At 47.7% G+C, this 27,030-nt stretch overlaps 1 protein-coding gene and 1 long non-coding RNA gene across 2 annotated transcripts in view; both read right to left on the bottom strand.

Annotated features, from left to right (window-relative positions):
• The window catches only part of LOC308585171, a 91,809-nt gene that overhangs the window by 6,003 nt on the left and 58,776 nt on the right, over positions 1-27,030 (bottom strand). The gene's annotated exons all lie outside the window — the stretch shown is intronic.
• The window catches only part of LOC308585145 (cytochrome P450 2J2-like), a 37,919-nt gene continuing 14,692 nt past the window's right edge, over positions 3,804-27,030 (bottom strand). The window contains exons 5-10 of the mRNA XM_081190739.1: positions 26,006-26,182; positions 21,245-21,386; positions 16,238-16,344; positions 9,606-9,686; positions 8,978-9,119; positions 3,804-4,575 (exon numbers count right to left, since the gene is read on the bottom strand). Coding sequence (XP_081046865.1) covers positions 4,388-4,575; positions 8,978-9,119; positions 9,606-9,686; positions 16,238-16,344; positions 21,245-21,386; positions 26,006-26,182 — 837 coding nt within the window. The 3' untranslated portion in view covers positions 3,804-4,387. The remainder of the gene's footprint in view (positions 4,576-8,977; positions 9,120-9,605; positions 9,687-16,237; positions 16,345-21,244; positions 21,387-26,005; positions 26,183-27,030) is intronic.

Here is a 27,030-nt window from a genome sequence, read left to right as displayed (position 1 = left end):
AACAGCTAATCAGCCACAAAGAAACACACACGCACAAGAAAACCCTTTTTGCTCCTTCTTCAACTGCTGTCCTGCTACCTCTGATAAGCTCCGCCCACAGCTAATCACCTTCCTCAACAGAAACCCTGCCCCCTCTGACCTTTGCACAGGGAGAACAGCTAATCAGCCACAAAGAAACACACACACACAAGAAAACCCTTTTTGCTCCTTCTTCAACTGCTGCCCTGCTACCTGCCTTCTTTATCTTTACATATCCAACAAATATTTGTAGCTGTTCTATACATTTTTGCTAATTTAGTAGGTGTTAGATACCACGATACATCATTCTCACAAATTTTTTCATGCACAGCATGCTGTGAATTTTAAATCTTCCCTCCATAACTTTTCCCAAGATGAGAATGGTATATTATGCCCAATATATCTTGTCTATTGTATAGTCACTGATTTAATGTATTCGTCTTTAGCATACCATTCTAGCAACAGTTTATACATTTTGGAAAGTAACTTCACATTCATTTTTATTACTGATATCCTTCCCCACTTAAATGCATTGTAAACTTCATACAGGGAAGTTCCTTTGGCAAAAAATGGGACTCCACTGCGCCATCTGGTGTCATAGTGTTATAATGCATAGAAAGAGCTTTAGCTTTACAAATGTAGCCTAGTCCCAGGAGAAAACTATTACTTCCCTTAATCTGGACACTATATATCTGCTGATGCAGCCTAGAACAGCATTAGCTTTTTTGTAATTGCATCACACTGTTGACTCATATTAAGCTTGTTGTCCAGAGAAAACCTCAAGTGAAGGAGACAGTGTTGTTGCAGAGAGTTTCAGAAAAGCAAACTGTTTTACACCTTTATATTTTTTTCCAGCCCCAAAATTGTGAAACAGGAGACATGACAATGTCTTTCCAGCTTTCTGTACATGATAACGTGTTCAGGAGGAAGTTGCTTTGCAAATGTGCTTTGCAAACTGCAAGCAGCAAGTTTCATTCAGCCCAGGGCAAATGAATTTGCTCCATATCTTCACCGTTCCCTGGTCAAGAATCCAAGGAGTTTTCTTGGAACACCTCCAACCTTGAAATTTCTACCCCAGACATTGAACAGGTAGTAATCACCAGTGATACGAGCTGAAAGAATAACATTAAATGATTCACTTTTGCTGGAACACTTAACCAGATTGTGGACTCTTGTTCATTGAAGGCTTTCAGCAGAGATTGTTTGAGGAAGAAATGGGAATTTGCCTTCAATTATTATACTACTACCATTATACTACTACTAGTATGCTTTGGTTGGCATTCCCTGCATTACAGAGGGATGGCTTGGGCAACCCTCGGGGTCTCTTTCTGCTCTGCAGTTGTTGTTTTATTGTAGGGTGACAAGCAGAAGAAAGAAATTTGTCTGGATAAAAATCCAGTGTAAAAACAGTTGTGTGAGGTTTTTTGGAAGCATCAAAGTGGTGGAGGGAGGGGGGTAGGTTTCTGAGCCCAGAAACTTGTTTAGAAAAGCTCATAAGATGCCCTAAGCAAGCAGTCAGAACTCCCCATCCCCGGGAGACATTTGAACTGTAACTGTGTATGTGCAAACAGAAGGGGAAACGACAGGCCACCAGAGTTCTGGAGTACTGACTCAGAAACTGAATAGCTAGAGGAGGCCAACAACCTACCTCTTGAAAGACTGACTCCCGTGATTAAAGAGCAGCAGTTACATCTCTCCTTGCGAAAAGCACTGAGACACCACTTAGTGTGCTTTGGCATGCAGTTTTTTGACTTCCCAGTCTTCAAGAGCAGGGAATGTTTGGCTTACTAACAAAAGGCTTATCAAGTGAAGGTGTTGTAAGTGAGAATTCACAGGTGTAAAGTGGAAACAAGCCACATATTCAGAATTTTGAATTGGAAAATATCACCAATGAAAGTCCTTGTGGGGGGGGGGAGTAAAGATTTAATGAACTGTAAAAAAAAAGAGTAAAATTTAATGAACTAAACTTTGAGACTAAGTCGTGCCAGAAAGTTCAACAGACATGGATCAAGGGGTAAATCTGCAAAAAATATCCTTTACTGTGCTGAGTTGCTGGTTTCTGGGATTGACTTCAAAATCTTCTTGCCATTCTCTATCACCACCTGCTGGCCATGACTGAGCCCATAACCTTTTTAAGCTATTTGTGATTTTAAAAAATGTCTTACACATATAGTTGAAGATAAATCTTTACTTGTCAGGCTGGCAACAGTTAAACAACAAGCATTATTTACATATAAATTCATGAGTGCAATATGTTTCTGACATGACAGCTGAAACTCTAAATTCACTCTTCCCTCCAACCCACCCAACTGAATACCTTCAAAATGATAGACTGATTCTGAGCAGGGCATGAGGAAAGATGCAAAGAGTCTTTGCATGCTTAAAATTCCAGGGTCGATTTCTAGCATTTCTGCTGAGAGGGTTGGAGACCAGGATAGAAATATCTGCCCATCCTTATCCTGGAGAAGAGGAGACTGAGAGGAGATATGAGAGCCATCTTCAAATATCTCCAGGGCTGTCACTTGGAAGAGGGAGCAAGCTTGATTTCTCCTGCTCTGAAGGACACAACCTGAACCCGTTGTGTTTGCTGTGATTTTCCATCTTGGTTGTGAAAAAAATTGTTGTTGTTTAGTCGTTTAGTCGTGTCCGACTCTTCATGACCCCATGGACCAGAGCATACCAGGCACTCCTGTCTTCCACCGCCTCCCGCAGTTTGGTCAGGCTCATGTTTGTAGCTTCGAGAACACTGTCCAACCATCTCGTCCTCTGTCGTCCCCTTCTCCTTGTGCCCTCCATCTTTCCCAACATCAGGGTCTTTTCCAGGGAGTCTTCTCTTCTCATGAGGTGGCCAAAGTATTGGAGCCTCAACTTCACGATCTGTCCTTCCAGTGAGCACTCAGGGCTGACTTCCTAAAGAATGGATAGGTTTGTTCTTCTTGCAGTCCATGGGACTCTCAAGAGTCTCCTCCAGCACCATTATTCAAAAGCACCAATTCTTTGGCGATCAGCCTTCTTTATGGTCCAGCTCTCACTTCCATATATCACTACTGGGAAAAGCATGGCTTTAACTATACAGACCTTTGTTGGCAAGGTGAAAAAAATAGCCCTTCCATTTACATTTCTTCCATTCTTTTTCCAAGAAAAGTTCCAGAGGTTTGATAGCTTTCCTCTCTAAATTCACTCCAAGTTGTGTGCAGACTCCTTTCTCTTCCAACTCTATCTCTTCCAGCTTAGGATGTCTCTTCATCTCTTCATTGGTGGCTTCCTTCCACTCCTCCAACATCACAACACTGCCATTTGGCTGTTTCAGTCCTCTAGTCACCTTTTGTGAAGGACTTCTTCATTACACCATCTGTTGCCTCCATCTCCACCATTTCATCCTTCTGTTCTGGCAATCCTTCATCCATATTGTTCACCAAAGTCTCTTTGTCCTCTTTAATTCCACTTTCCATTTCTTTCTTCTGTTTTTGTAGCTTTTGGGTGGTTGCTTCCGTACCCATCTCTGCTGTTTCTCCTTGTTAAAATGTTATACACACACACACACACACACCAATTGCTCAGTGTTCCTCCATCCCTCCATTATTCCTAAAGCCACAGTTATCTCAGTTTTCCACCATGTCCATTTACTCAAACTTCTGCCATTGAAGGAAAGGCGAGTGGAAGTCAGGGGAACGTCTGTTTCAAACTTCTCCTCCTTCCATTCCCTAACTGTCATAAAGGATGTGAAGCCTTCAAATATTGCATACCTTGCATGGTTCGCGTTCCATGTTCCGGGTTCAATGTAGTGATTTAGAAGAGATATTTTATTAACAAGCACACATGTACAGTATCCATCAAAGAAACTTAACATTCTTCAACTGGAGAAGCTGATAGCTTGCTCTGAGGAGTCTACTCATCTTCAAGATACAATAACATACCATGGGGGGTGTTAGAAGGGGGCTGCAGAAGAGGGAGAGAGGAGGAGGTGTGGGAATGTGTGTGTAAGGGAGATTTGAGAAAAGGGAGGGGGAGGGGGAGGAGAAAGGGGAGCAAGAGTAAGAATGGGGATGCAAAGGAAAGTTGTCAAAAAGGAGGGAGTACGGAGGCATTGGGAGAGGGATGAAGATGAAAGCAGGGGCATGAAAGGGCCTGAAGAAAAGGAGGAGATGGGGTGAAGGGGAAAATGGATGCAAAGCAGAGCTGCAGAAGATAAGAGAGAAGTGGCTTCAGAAATGGTGCTGCAAAGGTGAAAAGAGACCTTAGTAGCTGCATGGGATGAGATGGGAAGGGAAGGGAAGGGGAAATGCTAGGGGGTTCATGTGTCAGGAGTGGCCAAGGGGTCACCGAGTGCAGGAAGCAGGGGTGCAGCCCCTAATATTTTCCTATCTTCTTATGTGTTGCAGCGGGGAACTGCACAGAGTTTATAAGGATGGGGATGTGCTGTAATCCCTATTATAGCCTTTTGATTGAGCTCTTTGACTCCTTCTGGCAGCTGAAAACTGAATGCCCTCAGCAGGCTGGTCAGGAAGATGAATATTTCAATCTTTGCCATCTGCATTGCCAAACAAATGCGAGCCCCTGAAGAGGAGACAAGAAGAAGGCAGCAAGTGAGCAATAATTTACTTTCCCATGTTCATTGCTTTGTAGCTATAAACATTCTGCATAACACTTTGGCAAAATAGACATAGTTAGGATAGGGAAAACATCAAGGCTGCTGACAATTTTCTTGCCTGGTCAGTGCTAACCTTTCTTTCTTCTTGCTATACTTATGTTTTGTTCTGTAAATTGACGTTCCCTATCTCATATCAAGGAAGATACATTCAGGAAGAGGATGGATTGAAGATGAAGGGTCCTGTGGGAGGGGCAGGGCAGAGAGCATCTCCCAGGGCTAGAAGCCAGTGTAAGAGGGTCTAGCTCCCAGTGAGAACTGGGAGGGCTAACTTTTCTGTGTGCAGAATAAGGGTGAAGATTTAATTTTGATAGAGGACACTGTTATTTCCTTTATTTCTTTTCAATCTTTTCTTCCTTTCCTATTTTTCTTTCGATTTTCCCTTTTAGATTAGCATGGTTTTTATTGTGTCTCACGTAGAAAACTTTCAATAAAACTTGATTTTAAAAAATTAAAGGAAAACTTTGGTCAACTGCCCAAATCAGCAATGCAGAAAGGGATTAAGACCATGAGCAAACTGTCCTGCCAGGTTTCTCTTTCCCGCAGCCCTGCACCACAGTGGGTACGGAGGGGAAAGGAGCACAGCACATGTCCCTCAAACAGCACATTCGCTTTCCCACCTCAGCTGGAACAGACCATTGGGAATCTCGGGCATAGGGGATCCTGCTGCTGCTGCGAATGCTGCCACCAGTAGCAGGACGCTGCTTGCCTCCCTGGCTGCTTAAGAGTGCTTCTCTCCCCTCCACCTTTCTCACTTTCTCACCCACCCCTCTGCCTTTCTCACTTCCTGGTTTTTGCGAGACTTCTGAAGAATGCATGCTCCAATCGCATGGCTGAATCGTTACCTTAGGGTAGCAGCCAGGCAGGGCAGGGCGTTCGCTCCAAGGGTGGATCGAGCGTTTGGATGGGGAACAAAAAGAAAAAAAGGGGGAGGAACAGGCGGGAGAGGAGGGAGTGCCTTGAGCATCAATTGTTAAGTTATTATGCTTCTGTGTGTGAATTCTGCGGACAAGCACAAACGTGCCCTCGTGCAAACTGGCTAACTTACAAATCAGCCCCGTAATCTCCTCTCTGAAATGAAACATTCCAAGCAGGGAGGCTCATCGGCAATCCAGTAGCCTTTCTGAGAAAGGGAAAGGTTTTGTTTCCGACTGCAATCTATTTATATGGAATTGCACGGTGCAAACGGCAATGCTAGCTGTTTATGCTTTTCCTCATGCGATGTGAATAGAAATATTGTTTTGCAAGGTGGAATAGCCTTTGCACAGAGAAAGAGGGAGGGGGGAGTCCAACGCTTACAATACGAGCTGAAAATAGGGTGGTAGTCAACTAAGCTTTACTCAGAGTAGACCCATTAAAATGAAGGACTATGACTAAGTGAGGTCCATTAATGTCAACAGTCGACCTTCTCTGAGCTGACTACTGTCCAGAGTTTCTTTCGGACGAATAGACTGTGATCCTGGGTCCTAGTATGGCTCCACTGAAGGAGGGAGAAACATAGACTCTGTTGATGTGCATGAGTTAATTTAATATGAAACATTCACTGAAAGCAAAAACTCTTTTGAGAATAAAAGTCCTATATGTTTCCGAAAGGTCATGTTCATGCCTTAGAATCTAAGGTGGCCCCCAGATGTTGGTGGGTTCCAACTCCCATCAGACCCAGATAGCACAGCCAAAGGCAGGGATGATGGGTGTTGTAGTCCAACAGCATCTGAAGAGCCTACAAAAGCAAAGCAGGTCTGGTCTGATCAGATGTTTTCAAACTTGCTGAATACTCAGTGCCTATTGAACCAATGATATCTGTAGTCATTATTTAGCACTTGAATAATGAGCAGTTAGGCATAATCTAATCCACAAATATCCTTACAATAATCAGGCCAGTCAAGCCCCAAGCCAATATCCCAAGCATATCTGTGGAAATAGTTGAGCTCAGTTTCCTAAACCCTTGTCTTATACCATCCATCTACACATATTCTGGAAACAAAAGTTACTGAAACAATTTGTTGTTCCATATGTATATATCTCAATGAAAAAAAACATGTTTATTAAAATCTGACTATTTATTTTCTGTTTCTACTACTTATTTTGTATTTCTTATTTTCTCCCAGACTTAGAAAGATTGTCCACCAACTGGGAAAACCAATGTGAAAAAACATGTTTATTAAAAGCTGACTATTTATTTTCTGTTTCTATTTCTTATTTTCTATTTCTTATTTTCTATTTCTTATTTTCTATTTCTTATTTTCTATTTCTTATTTTCTATTTCTTATTTTCTCCCAGACTTAGAAAGATTGTCCACTAACTTTTTTAACAGAATTACAAGCCTGGTAGATGAAGGGAACGCAGTGGATGTAGCCTACCTTGATTTCAGCAAGGCATTTGACAAGGTGCCCCCATGATATTCTTGTAAAGAAACTGGTAAAATGCGGTCTTGACTATGCTATGACTCAGTGGATTTGTAACTGGCTGACTGACCGAACCCAAAGAGTGCTCATCAATGGTTCCTCTTCATCCTGGAGAAGAGTGACTAGTGGGGTGCCACAGGGTTCTGTCTTGGGCCCGGTCTTATTCAACATCTTTATCAACGACTTGGATGATGGTCTCAAGGGCATCCTGATAAAATTTGCAGATGACACCAAACTGGGAGGGGTGGCTAACACCCCAGAGGACAGGATTCCACACTGACAGACACTTCAGGTGATTTACACGAATTGAATACTTTAGTAGTACTTTGGTCTGCTTTGTTATGTGAAGTATCACAGACTGTCAGAAATTATCTAGGTAAATGTTTTATCTGTGTTAACAACAGTTCTTTTCTTTTGAAGAGTTGGAAGTATGTCTACAATAGTGTTGTGCAGTTCATTTTTAACTTAGGCATTTTGCAAGCTCTCTGTTAGAGTTGCTTTTTAGCCTAACATTTTTGTCACACCTCTTATAGTATGAACTAGCATCAAAAACCGACTTTGATGAAATTATTACTGAGTCTTCTTCGATTAAAGCTAGAAAAATAAAGTTCTAATCACATGAGACTTCATTGAGGAGATTCCTACTTGAAGCCAGAGTTGAATAAGAACTTATAACGTGACTTGTGAATAATGTTAATAGTTTTCTTATTTATATCAACCAAATAACACAGATACTGTGAAAGCAATGCCGTTTTACATCATATAGTATTATAATATAAAGTTATCATTGTGAAATAAATCAGTATGATATTTTTCTACATTTCATTTAGGCCTATCTGTATACTGTTTTACCACTTAATTACATTAAAAAAAACTGTCAACTGCCATCTAAATGCCATTTGCTTTCCTCAAACCTTTTATTAAGACATAATAAATTAAATATTGTATTTTCTGGGAAAGAATTCAATACAAGGTGAAGTGTGTGGGGAATTGAATGGCACAGGGTGGGGTGGGGTGGAGGAGAGGCAGAAAGAAGAGCTAATTTATCCGTGGCTAGGGAGCGCACTGATCACTGCAGATGGTGACAGCAGCCACGAAATTAAAAGAAGCCTGCTTCTTGGGAGAAAAGCAATGACAAACCTAGACAGCATCTTAAAAAGTAGAGACATCACCTTGCCAACAAAGGTCTGTATAGTAAAAGCTATGGTTTTCCCAGTAGTGATGTATGGAAGTGAAAGCTGGACCATAAAGAAGGCTCATCGCTGAAGAATAGATGCTTTTGAATTCTGGTGCTGGAGGAGACTCTTGAGAGTCCCATGGACTGCAAGAAGAGAAAACCGATCCATTCTTAAGGAAATCAGCCCTGAGTGCTCACTGGAAGGACAGATTGTGAAGCTGAGGCTCCAAGACTTTGGCCACCTCATGAGAAGAGAAGACTCCCTGGAAAAGACCCTGATGTTGGGAAAGATGGAGGGCACAAGGAGAAGGGGACGACAGAGGATGAGATGGTTGGACAATGTTCTCGAAGCTACCAGCATGAGTTTGACCAAACTGCGGGAGGCAGTGGAAGACAGAAGTGCCAGGCGTGCTCTGGTCCATGGGGTCACGAAGAGTCGGACACGACTAAACGACTAAACAACAACAACAAGGGAGCGCAATCTGGACAGTTCTGTCAAGGGCGCAAGATCACCTAGCTATGGCTCTGGTCCCAAGCCACCAACCTAGAGATCCCCTTAACTTGCCAGTGCCTTGCCCCATTCTGCTGACCAGCAGTGCCACTCCAGCCAGAAAGATGCTCCTTCTGCTCCGGCCCACTCCCTCATGTGCTGCACCTCATATCATTTCCTGGAAGCAGACCAGTAAGCACATCTATAGATTACAACATAGCTTGGTCTTCTGCATTTACCTGCACCAAATGGCAGATATTCTTCTCTGTTCACGAATTGTCCATCCTTGTCCAAAAAATGATTTGGGTTGAACTCTGCAGGTGTCTCCCATCGTGTTGGATCAAGAAGAACAGAGCGTAGATCGGGAACAATAATAGTCCCCTGCAAATAAGAAACAAGAGACTTGGAATGCATTCATATCAATACTTTTTTTTTAATTGTCCCACACTATCCCAAGACTAATCATTGCAGAGACTGATCTGAATTATTATTATTATTATTATTATTATTATTATTATTATTATTATTATTATTATTATTTTGGTGGGTGGCTTTGTATTCATCACTGTAAAAACTTTCTGTACAGGCAGGAACACAAGAGGACTTTCCCCCACCTCTTTTAAAATGAAAGCTCACAACCAGGCGGAGACTTCTGGCCACTACATGCTCCTCCCCTGCCACAATTGCCCCATGGAATGGCACTTGCTGATGGTGAAACATGTCTGCAGATGGAGCTCCTGCTCTTGCCCTTCAGATTTTTGAATAGACAGGAAGTTCCTGTACGGCTGGCTTCATCTCTCAATATGAAACCTTCTGCTGCTCTTTGCTCTTGGGCTACAGGAGTGCAGCTGTATCACACTGTTATACCTTGGGAATGAGAAAACCACGCAGCTTGAAATCCTTTGTACATTGCCTAGGGAACCCCAAAAAACTGGAAAATTTAAAGCGCTGTGTCAGGGGTTTAGGTGCAGAGGCACGGGCAAGGGAGGAAACAGAGAGCGAAGGGGAGGAGACAGAGGAAAGGATGAGTGATGACGACGACCCGAGATCTCCCAGTCTTTCCAGTGAATCAGAGGATTCACAGAAAGGAGCACCAGTGGCCAGGGCAAGGGGGGCGTCTAGGGAGGCACCCCAGGAAGATAGAGCCAGAGGAGACTCAGGGGGGAGCAGCTGGAAATCGGGACCAGCGTCACCGCCAGGAAGCAGGGAAGAGGAAAGGAGCCAGGAGGGAAGCGCTGGCAGCTCACCACAGGAGGGAGGGCAGGAGTCAGGAGTGGCCACACCTCCATCGGGGAGCGAAGAAACGGTTAAGAGGAAAGTGGAAGGTTGGGCGCGCGCGCCAAGTTCAAATGCAGAGGAAGGCGGCGCAGTGAGCAGCCCCGAAAGGGAACCGGGTCCTAAAGCCCGGCGCAAGGAGGCAGAAGGGTCTGGGTCAGCGTCAGAAGAATCCCGGAAGGAAGAAGCCCCGGGGGGTAGAGGGACCCAGAGGAGGACAGTCAGGAGGAAAAGGTGGAGCAAGGCTAGGATATTAAGTTGGTGCGCACGGGGCGGAGACTCAGACGGAGCCTCGCCGATCTAGCTAGTAGACGTAGAGTTGCAGACAGCAGCGTGAGAATGGAAACTGTAATTCAATAAAGACTTTTACTTAATGACCGCTGGCTAGCGTGATCCTCTGTGAGCTAGGATCTTGAAGCAGCTCTGACAGTAGGCTCCGTCTCCACATTGTGGGCATCTGCAGCCTCGAGGAGAGGAGAGAAACAGGCGCCCACTAGCGAGCTCACGAACGGCAGGAGACATGACGGCTGAGCAGCAGATAGAGGACCTCAGAAAAGCAGTGGCACAACTGAACGCCGAGGTTCTCGCATCCAGGAAGAGAGAGGACGAGGCAGCTGCCGCCTGCAGGGATCTCCAGGTCAGGTTAGACGTACTGGCAAAGCAACCACCCCGGCAGGAGGGAATTGGGTTGGCGAGACGGACAGGCGGGCTGCTCTCTCACTTCGATGGGAACCTGCAACAGTATCCCAACTTTAGAGCCGACGTACTGTGCGCACTGCAACTGTTGCATAAAGACTTTAGAGATGAACAGGAGAGAGTGGGGTTCATCATGTCCCATCTGCATGGGGAGGCGAAAGCATGGTTGCGCAATTTATGGAGAGATAACGATCCGGCGCTCCAGAATGCGGATGCCTTTATTAAAGCGATGGATGGGTGTTTCTTATCAAGTATTGACATTGATCTTGCACGGAAGGAGGTGCATGGGCTGAGACAAGGGAGGGCCAGCGTCAGACAGTATCATGCACGCTTTTTCGCCTTGGTCAGCGCCCTGGAATGGGACAGAGATTCGGCTCCTGTAAGAGACCTCTTTTGGGAGGGACTGCACAACTCGATTAAAGATGAGATAGCGAGGGGGGAGAGACCCCGAACCACCCAGGAGGTCGTTCAGAGGGCACTGGCCGTGGGGGTGAGGCTGGAAGGACGTCCGTGGAGCAAGGACGAAGGACGTGGAGGGCGCGAACCAGCCGGGGGCCCCTCCTTCTTTCCCAGAGAAGCAGCGCGAACGCAATCCACGCCTCCGCCAGGAGGAGGAGCCGAACCTATGGAGGTTGGAGGTGCAAGGGCTCAGTCAGCAACCAGAGCCCTAGCACCGGCAGCAGTGAAGGCGAAGCCTCCTAGAGGGACCAGGAAGTGTTACGTCTGTGAGCAGCCAGGGCATATGGCGAAAGAGTGTCCCCAGAGGCCCCACAAGCTTACTGCAGCCTCAGCAATGGTGACTGCAGCAACGCAGCAGGGAGGACCACAGCAGGGAAACGACAATGTCTGGCTGGAGGAAGAGGCACTGGGGCCCAGCCAGACGTGTTAGTGACGCAGTCCCCAGAAATTTTACAGCCAGTGAACCCCCTCCCGCCCAAACCAGTAGTGAGGCTCACAGCATCTCTCCAGCTGCCCAATGGAATCACCATGGACGTGCCAATCACCATCGACTCCGGCAGCAACGCGGACTTTATAGGGCAGGAATTTGTCGACAGGCACGCTGTGCAGTTGCTGCCGGCCACACTGCCCCTGCAGGTTGTCACGGTGGATGGCAGGGAGCTGCTAGGGGGGCAAGTGGTGAAGCAGACGCCACCAATGGTGATGCGACTTGGGAATCACAGGGAAGTCATCAGCTTCAACGTCACTCAACTGTCTGACACGCCCATTGTATTGGGTATGAGTTGGCTGGACAAGCACAGCCCAACGATGGCTTGGTTCCAGAGGCAGCTGGTCTTCGGTTCTTCCTTTTGTGCTGAACACTGCATCGTACCCAGGCAGGAAGGAGAGGACGAGGAGTCACAGCTGCTGCTAGGCACGCTGCAAGCGATTCCCCACAAGTACGCAGAATTTCTGGAAGTTTTCTGCGAGAAGGAGGCGGACAGGCTACCCCCTCACAGACCATATGACTGCAAAATTGACCTGCTGCCGGGGGCGGCGCTGCCTAAAGGGAAGCTGTATTCCATGTCTGAGGACGAACTGCAGGAACTCAAAGACTTCATCGATCATAATTTGGAGCGCGGTTTCATCCGGGAGTCTAAGGCAGTGGGGGGCAGTCCTGTATTCTTTGTTAAGAAGCGAGACACGCCCCAAAAAAGACTCGTAGTGGATTACAGGATTTTGAACAGTGTGACCAAGCCGTCGGACTTCCCCATGCCCCGCATCGACGACCTCCTGGCGAAGGTACGGAAAGGAAAGGTGTTCACCAAGTTGGACCTGCGGGGGGCGTACAACCTCATTCGCATGCGGGAAGGTGATGAGTGGAAGACAGCCATGTTCACGCCACTGGGTACCTACGAATACAGAGTTATGCCTTTTGGACTACAAAATGGCGCTCACGTTTTTCAAGCATTTATGCATCACGTGTTGGCGGGACTTCTCTACAAGACGTGCGTCTGTTTCTTGGATGACATCCTGATCTTTTCGGAGTCGCAGCAAGAACATGACAAGCACGTCAAGGAAGTGCTGGGCAGGCTACAGCAACACAGGCTCTACGCCAAGCTGGAGAAGTGCCAATTTGACGTGCCGGAGGTGGATTTTCTGGGCTACAAGCTGTCTGCCAAAGGGCTCGCCATGGACAGCGCCAAGGTTCGAGCGGTGTTGGATTGGAAGAGCCCACGCAACCGGAAGGAGGTCCAACGGTTTGTCGGCTTTGCGAACTTCTATCGCAAGTTTATCAAGGGCTTCGCGATGCAGACGGCGGCCATCACTGACACCCTTAGCTCCAAGAAGAAGAAGTTCATCTGGACAGAGCAGGCGGAGCAGTCCTTTCAGGCCCTCAAGCGTCTCTTCGCGTCGGAAGAGCAGCTGCTTCATGTCAACCCCAGCATGCCGATGAGGGTGGAGACAGACGCTTCGGACAGAGCAGTGGGGGCGGTCCTGCTGCAGAAGGACCCGCAGGGCGTGTGGCGGCCGGGAGCGTTTTACTCCAGGAAGCTCAGCAAGTCCGAGCAGAACTACACCATATGGGACAGGGAGTTGCTGGCCATTCATGCAGCGTTCAAGGCGTGGAGGCACTTTCTGATCGGCGCCAAGCACACGGTGCGGGTTTGCACGGACCACAAGAATCTGGAACACTGGCGCACGGCACAGTTCCTGAACCAGAGGCAGATACGTTGGGCTGAGTTCTTTGCGGACTTCGACTTCCGAATAGAGTATGTCCCGGGGGACACCAACATCATGGCAGACGCTCTCTCCCGCAAGCCACAGTATCTGGAGGACGCAACACCAGCGGCCGCCATGCACATCTTTGCACCGACAGTGTGGGCGTGCGCCGCGGCGACCGTGGACCTAGAGGCGGTGCGGCGAGCGTTGCAGGGGGACTCTTTCGCACAAACGAAGATGGCAGAGGTGCGAGGGGGCAAGGCAGCGGCCGACGGTTTCCAGCTACGAGATGGCTTGCTCATCCGTAAAGGGGCCATCTACGTGCCGGGTGACGAACTTCGAGCCAAGGTGCTACAGCAGCTGCACGACGCACCCACGGCCGGGCACTTTGGCAAGGAGAAGACGGTGGAATTAGTAGCCAGGGATTTCTGGTGGCCTGGAATGAGAGGGGAGGTCGCAGACTACGTAGCGAGGTGTGACACCTGCCAGAGGGCAAAGCCGGTGCACAAACCGCCGGCTGGACTGTTGGAGCCGCTGCAAACTCCGGTCGAACCTTGGGAAAGGGTGGCTCTGGACTTTGTCACGGATCTGCCCAGCTCAAGGGGCAAGACGGCAGTGTTGGTGGTGGTGGACCTGTTCTCCAAGATGGCGCATTTCATTCCGTGTGCTAAGGTGGCCACGGCGGAGCAAACCGCCAAACTGTTCATAGACCACGTGTTCAAGGTTCACGGTCTGCCACGGTCTATTCTGTCCGACCGCGGGCGGCAGTTCATCTCGAACTTCTGGCAGAAACTGATGGGCTTCCTAAACGTCAAGATCAATCTGGCGTCGGCGAGACACCCGCAGACCAACGGGCAAGCGGAGCGAGCCAATGCCATCATGCAGCAGTACCTGAGATGTTATGCAAACCAACAGCCTGCGACGTGGGTGGATTACCTGCCGCTTGCAGAGTTTGCCTACAACAACACGAAGCACGTATCCACGGGCGTCACGCCGTTCTTCGCCAACAACGGGCGGCACCCTAGAACCTTTCCGGGACTGGAATGCAGGGGAGAAGGGGAGCCGCAGTCAGCAGATGCGTTCGCGTCGGAGCTGCAGGAAGTCCACGATCAGCTGCGGCGCCACCTGGAGCTGGCTAAACACGCATACAAGGTACAAGCGGACAAACACAGGAGGGTTGGCGAAGAGCTCCACGTGGGAGACTGGGTCTGGTTAGCAGCCCACGCAGTGCCGGCCAGGTCGTTGGCCAAGAAGAAACTAGGGCATAAACAACTGGGGCCCTACCAAGTCGAAGAGCAGGTCAACCCGGTGGCTTTCAGGCTGGCGCTTCCGGAGGGTTCCAGAATGCATCCGGTGTTCCACAGATCGGTGCTCACTCCCTACAAGGCACCGCACAGGTTCCAGGAACCCGGAACGGCGCCGAGTCCGCTCAGAGAAGGAACGGGGCACGCGGGAGTGGCACAGGAGGAGCGCATCAACGAAGTCACGGAGATTTTGGGACTCCAGATGGGGGGAAGAGGGAGTAGAATACTTTCTCGCCAGGGAGGGCACCCCGGCCAGTGCGAACAGCTGGGTGCCGGGCTACGCTTTAGACGAACCTCTGCTCAAAGACGAGTTTCATGCCCTCTTCCCACATAGACCTATGCCAGCAGACTTTTTCGACGACTGGCTTTTCACGCCCACGCTTTCGGACAGCACGTTCAGGGGGTTCGACTCGGACGAGGAACCAACACGAGACGTCCGTTCCCCGGAGGGGTCACCCTCGGGATCTGTCTCAGAACCCTCGTATTGGTGGGACGATAGGCCGGAGGAGCAGTTCCGCAGGAAGTGGCTGGACTGTTCCGGCCGAGCAACGCCGCCTGGAGGAAGTGCGGGAGAGACGGACATGGACATTTTCGGGGACGACCCTGGTTTCGAGCACGGCGGCACAGAGATGGAAGAGGAGGTGACTGTCGTCAACGAGAGCAGAGAGGAAGACCTGGAAGAGTTCCGCTGGAGGCCTGCCACGGGAAGCGACCGATATCCGACGTTCGTCCCTTTGCAACAGCAGCCCCCAGCTCCAGCACCGGAAGGAGGAGAGGGGGGACTGGGGGGCTTCGAGGGGGGGATGGATGTCAGGGGTTTAGGTGCAGAGGCACGGGCAAGGGAGGAAACAGAGAGCGAAGGGGAGGAGACAGAGGAAAGGATGAGTGATGACGACGACCCGAGATCTCCCAGTCTTTCCAGTGAATCAGAGGATTCACAGAAAGGAGCACCAGTGGCCAGGGCAAGGGGGGCGTCTAGGGAGGCACCCCAGGAAGATAGAGCCAGAGGAGACTCAGGGGGGAGCAGCTGGAAATCGGGACCAGCGTCACCGCCAGGAAGCAGGGAAGAGGAAAGGAGCCAGGAGGGAAGCGCTGGCAGCTCACCACAGGAGGGAGGGCAGGAGTCAGGAGTGGCCACACCTCCATCGGGGAGCGAAGAAACGGTTAAGAGGAAAGTGGAAGGTTGGGCGCGCGCGCCAAGTTCAAATGCAGAGGAAGGCGGCGCAGTGAGCAGCCCCGAAAGGGAACCGGGTCCTAAAGCCCGGCGCAAGGAGGCAGAAGGGTCTGGGTCAGCGTCAGAAGAATCCCGGAAGGAAGAAGCCCCGGGGGGTAGAGGGACCCAGAGGAGGACAGTCAGGAGGAAAAGGTGGAGCAAGGCTAGGATATTAAGTTGGTGCGCACGGGGCGGAGACTCAGACGGAGCCTCGCCGATCTAGCTAGTAGACGTAGAGTTGCAGACAGCAGCGTGAGAATGGAAACTGTAATTCAATAAAGACTTTTACTTAATGACCGCTGGCTAGCGTGATCCTCTGTGAGCTAGGATCTTGAAGCAGCTCTGACACGCTGCATCTCATGAATCACAGCATTGGTGTAGGGCAGTTTCTTCTTATCTTGATAGCAGATTGAGTGAGCAGAACCTATGACATCTTCTATTTCCTTGTGCATTTTATCTGAAGAGAATGATGGAAACAGAAGTTTTATTGTGAATACTGCATTTTATTCCAGATGGACATTTATTTCCCTAGAACAGGGGTCTGCAACCCACGGCCCCGGAGCCGCATGTGGCTCTTTTACACCTTTGCCGCGGCTCCGGGGCGGATACTAGCGAGGGGAGAAGGCGCATTGTGTGCCCCGACACTCCCCACTGTGGCGGGCGCTGTACTGGCTGTGATGTCGCATGGGAGCGGTGCGTGTGTTAGTCACGCACCGTCCCGACGTCACCTTCCCGCCCGCTGTCAGATCGGAGGGCAGCGGCGCGCATGCTTTAAATGTCGTGATGGTTTTGCGGCTCCCAGGTTTTTCTCCTTCGGAAATGGGTCCAAGTGGCTCTTTTTGTCTTAAAGGTTGCAGACCCCTGCCCTAGAACATATTCCATAAATCTCTGTGAATGAGTCCCAGGTTCTTGCATTCAAAGCCCACCTCATCCTCCAAAGAGTTTAAGTCAGTCTATATGGTTCTTCCCCACTCTAGATCCCAGGTAAGAAAAGGTTGAAAGAGAAGCTCATCTCAGTAGTTTCTGGTTGCCAGAACTGTCTGGATTTGCTGAAGGGCTGGGATCAAAGGCTGTCATATATTTATCCTCCACCCCCAGCCCATAATATTTCCTGTTTACTTACACTGGCATGCTTTCGAACTGCTACGTTGGCAGAAGCTGGGACAGAGCAACAGGAGCTCACCTGTCTTATGGATTCGAACTGCCAACCTTCTAATCAGCAATCCCTAGAGGCTCAGTGCTTTAGACCACAGTGCCACCCGCATCCCTCATGTAATGGAGCATGGCGAGGCAGGAATGAGGCTCAGTCACTTATCTCACAGCAGGGACATTCTTGTGCATTTGTTGCATAAAGAAACTGCTAGCAGATTTGCAAAACAAAACAAGTACAGGTTGTGGTATGGTATCAAACTGGAGGGGGGAATGTGTTGATTCCTGCATTGCAGGGGGTTGTATTAGAAGACCCTTGGGGTCCCTTCCAACCCTACTATTGTAGGCTTCCTTATGACAAATGACAAAGCATTGCCATGAAACTCATGGCAATGCACAGAGGAGGCAGGTTTAGTCGTTGTCTGAGGACTATCCCTGCCTCCGGGTCTGGTCCTGACTGGACGGATACTAGAATCAGCAAGGGATACCCACATAACCTGAAGGTGCTGCTGTGCAATGCCAGGTCAATGATTCATAAGACCACTGCCATCCATGATTTGATCATGGATGGAGGATTTGACCTGGCATGTGTAACAGAGACTTGGTTGGATGAAGCAGATGGGCCTGTTCTTGCCGCTGCTTGTCCACCAGGTTTCTCTTACGCACAGCAACCCAGGCCTTGTGGGCGGGGAGGGGGGGGTTGCAGTGATTTTTAGGAAGTCATTAGTTTGCACCAGGCGTCCTATTGGGAAGACCCAGTTTTCTGAGTGCATGTTCTGGAAGTTGGGCAATAGGGGCAGTACAGGATTCCTTTTGGTATACCGACCTCCCCGCTGCACCAAGGATTCCCTGCCCGAGCTGCTTCAGGTGGTGGCGGATGTTCTCCTGGAGACACCTAGTTTGGTTGTCCTAGGGGATTTTAATATCCATGCCAACACGACCTTACAAGGGGCCGCTCAGGACCTCCATGGGGCTGTCCCTGAATAAGTTTGGCCCAACCCATAGCCGCGGACATGCCTTGGACCTGGTGTTTACCTCCATGGATGTTGGTGTTCTGACACTAAGTAAAAGCGAAACAAAAGAAATGCCATGGTCAGACCACTTCCTGGTGCAATTTGACTTCTCCGCGACCCTTCCCCTCTGCAGGGAGGTGGGACCGATTCGGATGGTCCGCCCCTGCCACTTAATGGATCCAAATGGTTTCCAAAGAGTGGTAGGGGATGCTTTATCCCATGTTGATGGTCTTTCAGCTGATTCCCTGGTGGCCCGCTGGAATGTGGAGTTATCCAGGGCTATTGACTGATTGGCTCCGAAGCGCCCTCTCCGATTGCATGGAGCCTGGACAGCCCCGTGGTTTTCCACAGATCTGAAGGCAATGAAACAATTGTTGAGACGGCTAGAGCGCCGGTAGCGGATGACCCATTCTGAAGCTGACCGGACACAGGTTAGAGCTCAATGTCGAGCCTACCAAGTGGTGGTAGCGACGGTGAAGAAGGCTTTCTTCACCGCCTCTATTGCATCTGCAGAAAACAGCAGCAGGAGACTTTTTCAGGTGGTCCGCAATTTAGCGGAACCACCTGCTACATCGGGGCCTAGTACGGGCCACATGATCTCCTGCAATGATTTTGCAAAGTTTTTTGCAGATAAAGTTGCTCAGATTCGGGAAGAGGTAGACGCCACCGTGGGAGCAGGGCCGGGGCGGGAGAGTGCTAGAGTCCTGTCTAGTCAAATTGCATGGGATCAATTCCAATCTGTTACCTCTGAGGATGTGGAGAGGCTGCTTGGACGAGTGAAACCAACCACCTGTCCCCTTGATCCTTGCCCATCCTGGCTTATAAAAGCTAGCCGGGAAGGGCTGGGCGATGGGCTTCGTGGGGTGGTGAATGCTTCCCTCCGTGAGGGAGCCTTCCCTCCGTGAGGGACCCGCTGAAAGAGGCGGTTATTAAACCGCTTCTTAAAAAACCATCTTTAGATGCGGCCACGATGGCCAACTATCGCCCAGTCTCAAATCTTCCATTCTTGGGCATGGTGATTGAGCGAGTGGTTGCTGAACAACTCCAGGCACGCCTGGAAGAAGCGGACCATTTGGATCCCTTCCAGTCGGGATTCAGGCCTCATCACGGGACTGAAACTGCCTTGGTCGCACTGGTTGATGATCTCCGGCTGGCTAGGGACAAAGGTGAGAGCTGTTTCCTAGTTCTGCTGGATCTCTCAGCGGCGTTTGATACCATCGACCATAACACCCTTCTGGACCGTCTTGAGGGGCTGGGAGCTGGGGGTACTGTCATACAGTGGTTCCGCTCCTTCCTCCTGGGCCGTGTTCAGAAAGTGGTGGTGGGGGATGAGTGTTCAGACCCCAGGGCTCTCACTTGTGGGGTACCTCAGGGTTCTGTCCTCTCCCCCATGCTTTTCAACATCTACATGCAGCCGCTGGGAGAGATCATCAGGAGGTTTGGGCTGGGTGTTCATCAGTATGCAGATGATACCCAGCTCTACCTCTCTTTCAAATCAGAACTAGTGAAGGCGGTGACGGTCCTGTGTGAGTGTCTGGAGGTGGTTGGAGGATGGATGGCGGCAAACAGATTGAGATTGAATCCTGACAAGACAGAAGTACTGTTTATGGGGGAAAGGAGGCGGGCAGGTGTGGAGGATTCCCTGGTCCTGAATGGGGTAACTGTGCCCCTGAAGGACCAGGTGCGCAGCCTGGGAGTCATTTTGGACTCACAGCTGTCCATGGAGGCACAGGTTAAATCCGTGTCCAGGGCAGCTGTGTATCAGCTCCATCTGGTACGTAGGCAGAGACCCTATCTGCCCGCGGACTGCCTCTCCAGAGTGGTGCATGCTCTGGTTATCTCCCGCTTGGACTACTGCAATGCGCTCTACGTGGGGCTACCTTTGAAGGTGACTCGGAAACTACAACTAATCCAGAATGCAGCAGCCAGACTGGTGACTGGGAGCGGCCACCGAGACCATATAACACCGGTCTTGAAAGACCTACATTGGCTCCCAGTACATTTCTGAGCACAATTCAAAGTGTTGGTGATGACCTTTAAAGCTCTAAACGGCCTCGGTCCAGTATACCTGAAGGAGCGTCTCCACCCCCATCGTTCTGCCCGGACGCTGAGGTCCAGCGCCAAGGGGCTTCAGGCGGTTCCCTCATTGCGAGAAGTGAGGCTACAGGGAACCAGGCAGAGGGCCTTCTCAGTAGTGGCGCCCTCCCTGTGGAACGCCCTCCCACCAGATGTCAAAGAGATCAACAACTACCAGACTTTTAGAAGACATCCGAAGGCAGCCCTGTTTAGGGAAGCTTTTAATGTTTGATGTATCACAGTATTTTAATATTCTTTTGGAAGCCGCCCAGAGTCGCTGGGGAAACCCAGCCAGATGGGCAGGGTATAATTAATTAATTAATTATTATTATTATTATTATTATTATTATTATTATTATTATTATTATTATCTCCAACTATAAACTTCCTAGAGACATTTTATTCTGTTACAATAATAATAATAATAATAATAATAATAATAATAATAATAATAATAATAATAATAATAATAATAATAATAATTTATTATTTATACCCCGCCCATCTGGCTGGGCCTCCCCAGCCACTCTGGGCGGCTTCCATAAAAACCAAAAATACAATAAAATATCACACGTTAAAAACTTCCCTGAACAGGGCTGCCTTAAGATGTCTCCTGAATGTCAGGTAGTTGTTTTTCTCTTTGACATCTGGTGGGAGGGCGTTCCACAGGGCGGGCGCCACTACCGAGAAGGCCCTCTGCCTGGTTCCCTGTAGCTTTGCTTCTCGCAATGAGGGAACCGCCAGAAGGCCATCGGCGCTGGACCTCAGCGTCCGGGCAGAATGATGGGGGTGGAGACGCTCCTTCAGGTATACTGGACCGAGGCCGTTTAGACCGAGACGCTCCTTCAGGTATACTGGACCGAGGCCGTTACTTGACTATTCTGCTCATTCAGTGGATTTAGGGCAAGGCCCATGGTTCCCCCCCCCTGTCCCAGCTTTCTGGGCATTTTACTTTTTTCCTTCTGTTAATTATAGGCAAAAACATTTAGCTTATTTCAATATCGTTTACCTTCCATAATTTACATGATAAACTCACTTTTAACTCTTTCCGATATGAAACCTTTAAAGAACTATGCTCCACCCTAGTGGTCAAGAGAAGCCCTGGCTCTCCTCTCTCACCTTGGATATCTGGATGACTTGCCAGAAGGAGAAGTGCCCATTGCAGAGAACTCCTAGTTGTGTCCGATCCTGCTACAAAGAGGTCAAAAATGCACTGGGCCAAGTTTTCTTCATCATAGGTGGACTCTGGGTCATTCCTGCTCTGGTGTTGAAAATGGGGAAATGACATGTCATTTACACTTTATCTTCCTTCCCCCACTTATTACCATACCACCCACACATGCTTCATGAGAGGTGGGGTATCCTCTTATAGTGCCTAAGGTGAAATGGGAAGCTGCTGCCACCCCCCCCCTTACTCTTGCTGCCCTCACTCGCTGGATCATCACCTTTTTGTGATGAGTGGGCTTGCAAATTCCTATGACCCTTGTGAGCGAAGCCATTGGGAATCTCATACTCCCAGCAGGGTCACCCAAGGCGGTAAGGTCAACGGGGAGGAGCTAGACAAAGAATGATCCAAGAAGTCATCAACGGCAGAACAGGCGGGTGATAACACGCAGTATGTTACAACGGCTGTAAATGTGGACGAAGGCTGCAGCAGATAAGAATTTACCTGTCGCCATGAGAACTCATGCCATCAGAACAGAGCCTTACTGCGAAGACTGTTCATTGGTCAGTGTGCACTGATCTACAGACATAAAACAAATTCACGTACAGGCGTCTTCCAAAAAACCCATCCCAAACCCAAACACCCAAAGTTCCATGGTGATCAGCATATGGTAACAAGGGCAGGATTGTGAAATCTGGAAGCCCTTAGTCATGAAACAGCACATGGGCGGTGGATACAGATTCAGTCATTCTGACTCAAGGAACAAGGGAGTTGAGCAGCTCGGCAGCTGTATCCATGATTGAGCAGCCCTTTTTAGGATCTACTCTGCTCACTCCAAAAAGGGGGAAGGGCTAGAAAAGGTGCCCTAACCATAGTCTGCCTCTCTTTTTCCCTGACTGGATTACCACGCCCAGTGGGGTCACCACCCAGCGGTGGTAAAAGACAATTGAACTTTGGAACATGGAATTTATGGACAGATATAACACAGATAATGAGCATCCTGAACTGCCATCATTGCAAGAGAGATGTGACGTTTTAACATCAATATTGCAGTACTTCAAGAGACTCAAAGAGCAGGCAAGGAACAACTGAAGGAAGAAAAAGGAGGCTACACGTTCTTCTGGAAAGGTTTATCTGAACAAGAAGGTCAAATACATGAGGTAGGCTTCGCTATCAAAAACAATATTGTAAAGCTCCTGTCAGAAGTCCCTACCAGACTTCTGGTAAACTCACCAAAAGCCAACAGGTTACTATTACCAATACACTCATTCAACAGAAAAATAAATTTAAAACTTCATGTAGGCATCCTCAGTCAAGCCACTGGCACCTCTTAGACTATGTTATTGTCTGTGCTAAAGATTTCTGTGATGTGCTCCTTACCAGAGCTATGACGAGTGCCGACAAATGTTGGACAGATCACCGACTAATATGTTCCATGATGGCTATCAAGATTATACCTCAACACAGGCTTCAAGGAAGGAAACCAAGGTGCAAAATGAACACTCAAGCCCTTCAAGATCCCATTAACCGGGATTTCTGTAAGTATCTTATATTTTATCCTTGGCCTTTTGCCCCCCCCCCCCAATAAACTTAGAAATTTCTTTCTCCCATTTTTTAAAACATTCATCTTTCACAATTACTGGGACTGATTAGAAGAGGAATAGCATTTTAGGCAGCACAGTCATTTTAACCGCCACTCTTTTTCCTAACAGTGAGAGATATTTCTAAATTTATTTTTATCTCAAGCCATTTTTTTCCCATAATTGTCTTTGTATAAGTTTATATTTCTTGATGTTAGCCATATCCCTAAATATTAAACATTTAACCTTTTAATGGACTTCTACCTCAATGTTTTGCTCCAATTCCATTTTTTCTTCTTCCTTCAAGTTTTTAACTGGTAGTTTTGTTTTATTCCTGTTTAATTTAAATCCTGCCCCTTCCCCAAATTTCTGAATCTGCTTCCAAACAACTCTTAAGGACCATCTGCTTTCAGAATTCCCTGATAACATCGAGGAACACTGGACCAAGCTAAAAACATCCATTATTGCAGCCTGTGAACAAACTATTGGTTAGCAAACCAAGAAACACGAGGACTGGTTTGATGAGAAAGACAGTGAGATTGAACGCATGATTGACAAGAAAAGGAAAGCCTTTCAGATCTGACAAAGAGACAGAAACTGTGCCACTAAGAAAGAAACCTTTGCCAATGCTAAGGCTGAGGTTCAAAGAAGAACCAGAGAGCTAAAAAACACCCGGTGGAGTAAAAAAAGGCTCAAGAGATCCAGCGCTTAGCTGACACTCATGATGCACAGAATTTCTTTAAAGCCAGAAAGACCATGTATGGGCCAATAAATCATGGCATAGGCCCCTATGCTCAGCAGACAGTACCACACTTCTAAAAGATAAAGAAGCTACTGCACTGCACTGGAAAGAACATTACCAACATCTCCTTAACAGCAACTCCCCCATAGCTGCTGAGGTCCTCTCACAAATTCTTCAAAAACAAGTTAGAGATGAGCTTGCAGTATCTCCTAATCTGGGAGAGTTGTGTACAGCCATTAACCAAACAACAAAGCCAGTGGACCTGACAGAATACCTGCTGAAGTCTTCAAAGTGGGTGGAATTGAACTTACACAACAACTTCACAAGATCATTGAAAAAATCTGGGAGAGAGAAGAAATCCCAACAGACTTTGTTGTTGTTGTTGTTTAGTCGTTTAGTCGTGTCCGACTCTTCGTGACCCCATGGACCAGAGCACGCCAGGCACTTCTGTCCTCCACTGCCTCCCGCAGTTTGATCAAACTCATGCTGGTAGCTTCAAGAACACCATCCAACCATCTCATCCTCTGCCGTCCCCTTCTCCTTGTGCCCTCCATCTTTCCCAACATCAGGGTCTTTTCCAGGGAGTCTTCTCTTCTCATGAGGTGGCCAAAGTATTGGAGCCTCAGCTTCACGATCTGTCCTTCCAGTGAGCACTCAGGGCTGATTTCCTTAAGAATGGATACGTTTGATCTTCTTGCAGTCCATGGGACTCTCAAGAGTCTCCTCCAGCACCATTATTCAAAAGCATCAATTCTTTGGCGATCAGCCTTCTTGATGGTCCAGCTCTCACTTCCATACATCACTACTGGGAAAACCATAGCTTTTACTATACGGACCTTTGTTGGCAAGGTGATGCATCTACTTTTTAAGATGCTGTCTAGGTTTGTCATTGCTTTTCTCCCAAGAAGCAGGCGTCTTTTAATTTCGTGACTGCTGTCACCATCTGCAGTGATCATGGAGCCCAAGAAAGTAAAATCTCTTACTGCCTCCATTTCTTCCCCTTCTATTTGCCAGGAGGTGATGGGACCAGTGGCCATGATCTTCGGTTTTTTTATGTTGAGCTTCAGACCATATTTTGCGCTCTCCTCTTTCACCCTCAATAAAAGGTTCTTTAATTCCTCCTCACTTTCTGCCATCAAGGTTGTGTCATCTGCATATCTGAGGTTGTTGATATTTCTTCCGGCAATCTTAATTCCGACTTCGGATTCATCCAGCCCAGCCTTTCGCATGATGAATTCTGCATATAAGTTAAATAAGCAGGGAGACAATATACAGCCTTGCCGTACTCCTTTCCCAATTTTGAACCAATCAGTTGTTCCATATCCACTTCTAACTGTAGCTTCTTGTCCCACATAGAGATTTCTCAGGAGACAGATGAGGTGATCAGGCACTCCCATTTCTTTAAGAACTTGCCATAGTTTGCTGTGGTCGACACCGTCAAAGGCTTTTGCATAGTCAATGAAGCAATAGTAGATGTCTTTCTGGAACTCTCTAGCTTTCTCCATAATCCAGCGTATGTTTGCAATTTGGTCTGGAATGGATTAATTCGTTTTCCATTACTTTCTATGGGAAAGCATGCCTCAGTTTTGGAACACTTTGATTTTGGAACAGACTTCTGGAATGGATTAGGTTTGAGAACCACGGTACCACTGTGCTGGTTTCCAGGCAATAATAATAATAATGATAATAATATTTTTTTATTTATATCCTGCCCTCCCCAGCCGAAGCCGGGCTCAGGGCGGCTAACAACAATCAAATAATCCCACATTCTAAAAACATTCCATTATAAAATTAATTAAAATCAAATTGATGGCAACCATTAAGCAAAATTCTGTGCAGATTGCCAGAGGAGGGAGTCAGGCTGCCCCCTGACCAAAAGCCTAGTGGAACAGCTCTGTCTTGCAGGCCCTGCAGAAAGATGTCAGGTCCCGCAGGGATTAGCAAGGGATTAGTATTCACATATAACAGGGAATATAATGATTCCTTGAATGAGCTGCCTACAGTTTTGAAGCAGATACTCATTCGCATTCACATTTGTACATGAAAATATCTATCCTTTCCTAGCTATTTTAGTAGATGCCTATGGAAGGATGTCAACTCACTTTAGCAATTAAAATGACTATGAGGGAATGGAGGGGGGCAGAGAGAGATATTGGTGTCCTGGCAAGAGAATGGTATTCACTTATATTCATTTTTTTTATTTTTTTATTAAAGATTTCAACATAACAATTGATCAAAAACATATCAACCTCAATACCCCCTATTTTCCCCTCCCCAAAAAGAAAGACTTCCCTCAGCTCCTCTCTCTGTTTTTTCAGGATTAGTATTCACTCATAACATGGAATATAATGATTCCTTGGATGAGCAGCATTCGCTTTCAAGCAGATACTTACTTTCTCCATCTGAAGTAGATAGAAATCAATGAGATCCTGTGGCTCATGCACAGACTGATTCTCCTTATGCTTCTCTATCTCCTCCTTTGCAAATGAACGCACCATCTCTGTGCAGGAGAAAGCCTTCTTGTGGGGCCCTGGGAGATGTTTCATGAGCCATGGGAGCATTTCATAAAGCTAAAGGGAAAATAGTAGAAATGCTGCCATTACCATGAGGAAGCTTGTTCAAACCATTTGTGCTTTGGAATTGCACTTAAAAAACATGATCTGCATTATTCTTCAGGGCTAGCATATTAGTTTGAGTCTCACTAAGAAGAAGGAAGGTGTCTATAGCTTCTCTGGAATCCCACAATGATTGGATTCTGTGAATTATCCCTAGCTGAAAATGTGAAAGAAAAGTATGGCTCAAAATATTTTCCCAGCTCCCCGGCATAATTTCAAAACTGGGCACTATCTCAGGACCTCTCCTGGAACAAGTTAGTGCCCATTTGTGGTACTTGGAGGTGGGTGGAGAATAGGGATGGGGGGAAATTCAAGTACGGTAAGTTTCATGAGTACTTTTTATTTTTTTACAGATTAGGAATGGATGTAGAAATGTGGAGAACTGAACTTAAATTTGAGGAAAGGGTTTAGCAGAAGGGGGCTGCTTTCCTCAGCAATAGCGATAGTGCCTGAGTTGCTGGTCTCTCTTTCATTTAAAAAAAAAATCCAGCCAAGTGGTGGCTGCAGGGGCCTCACCATCATTGCCACTGGTAGGTGGGTATAGAGTAGACACATTTAGTTTTTCATGATGGCAACAAAACGATGTAATTCCCTTCTTGAGAAGATTATTTTGTTCACCTCTGTTCCCTTTGGTGGGCTCTAGATGATCTGTTCTGAAGGTCATTGTTCCATTTTTGTCCCATCTTCCCTCTAAAGTGTCTCCTGTGGTGGACAAAGTCTTCTTTTGTTGCTGTTTTATGGGGGGGGGGGGGTTGTGCATGTTTTTTTATCTCAATGATAATCATGAGCAATGGATCAGGCTG

Source organism: Podarcis bocagei (genome assembly GCF_964188305.1).
Source record: "Podarcis bocagei genome assembly, chromosome: 4".
Lineage (NCBI taxonomy): Eukaryota > Metazoa > Chordata > Lepidosauria > Squamata > Lacertidae > Podarcis > Podarcis bocagei.
Note: the sequence above shows the minus strand (reverse complement) of the source record. Positions and strands in the feature narration are given on the sequence as shown.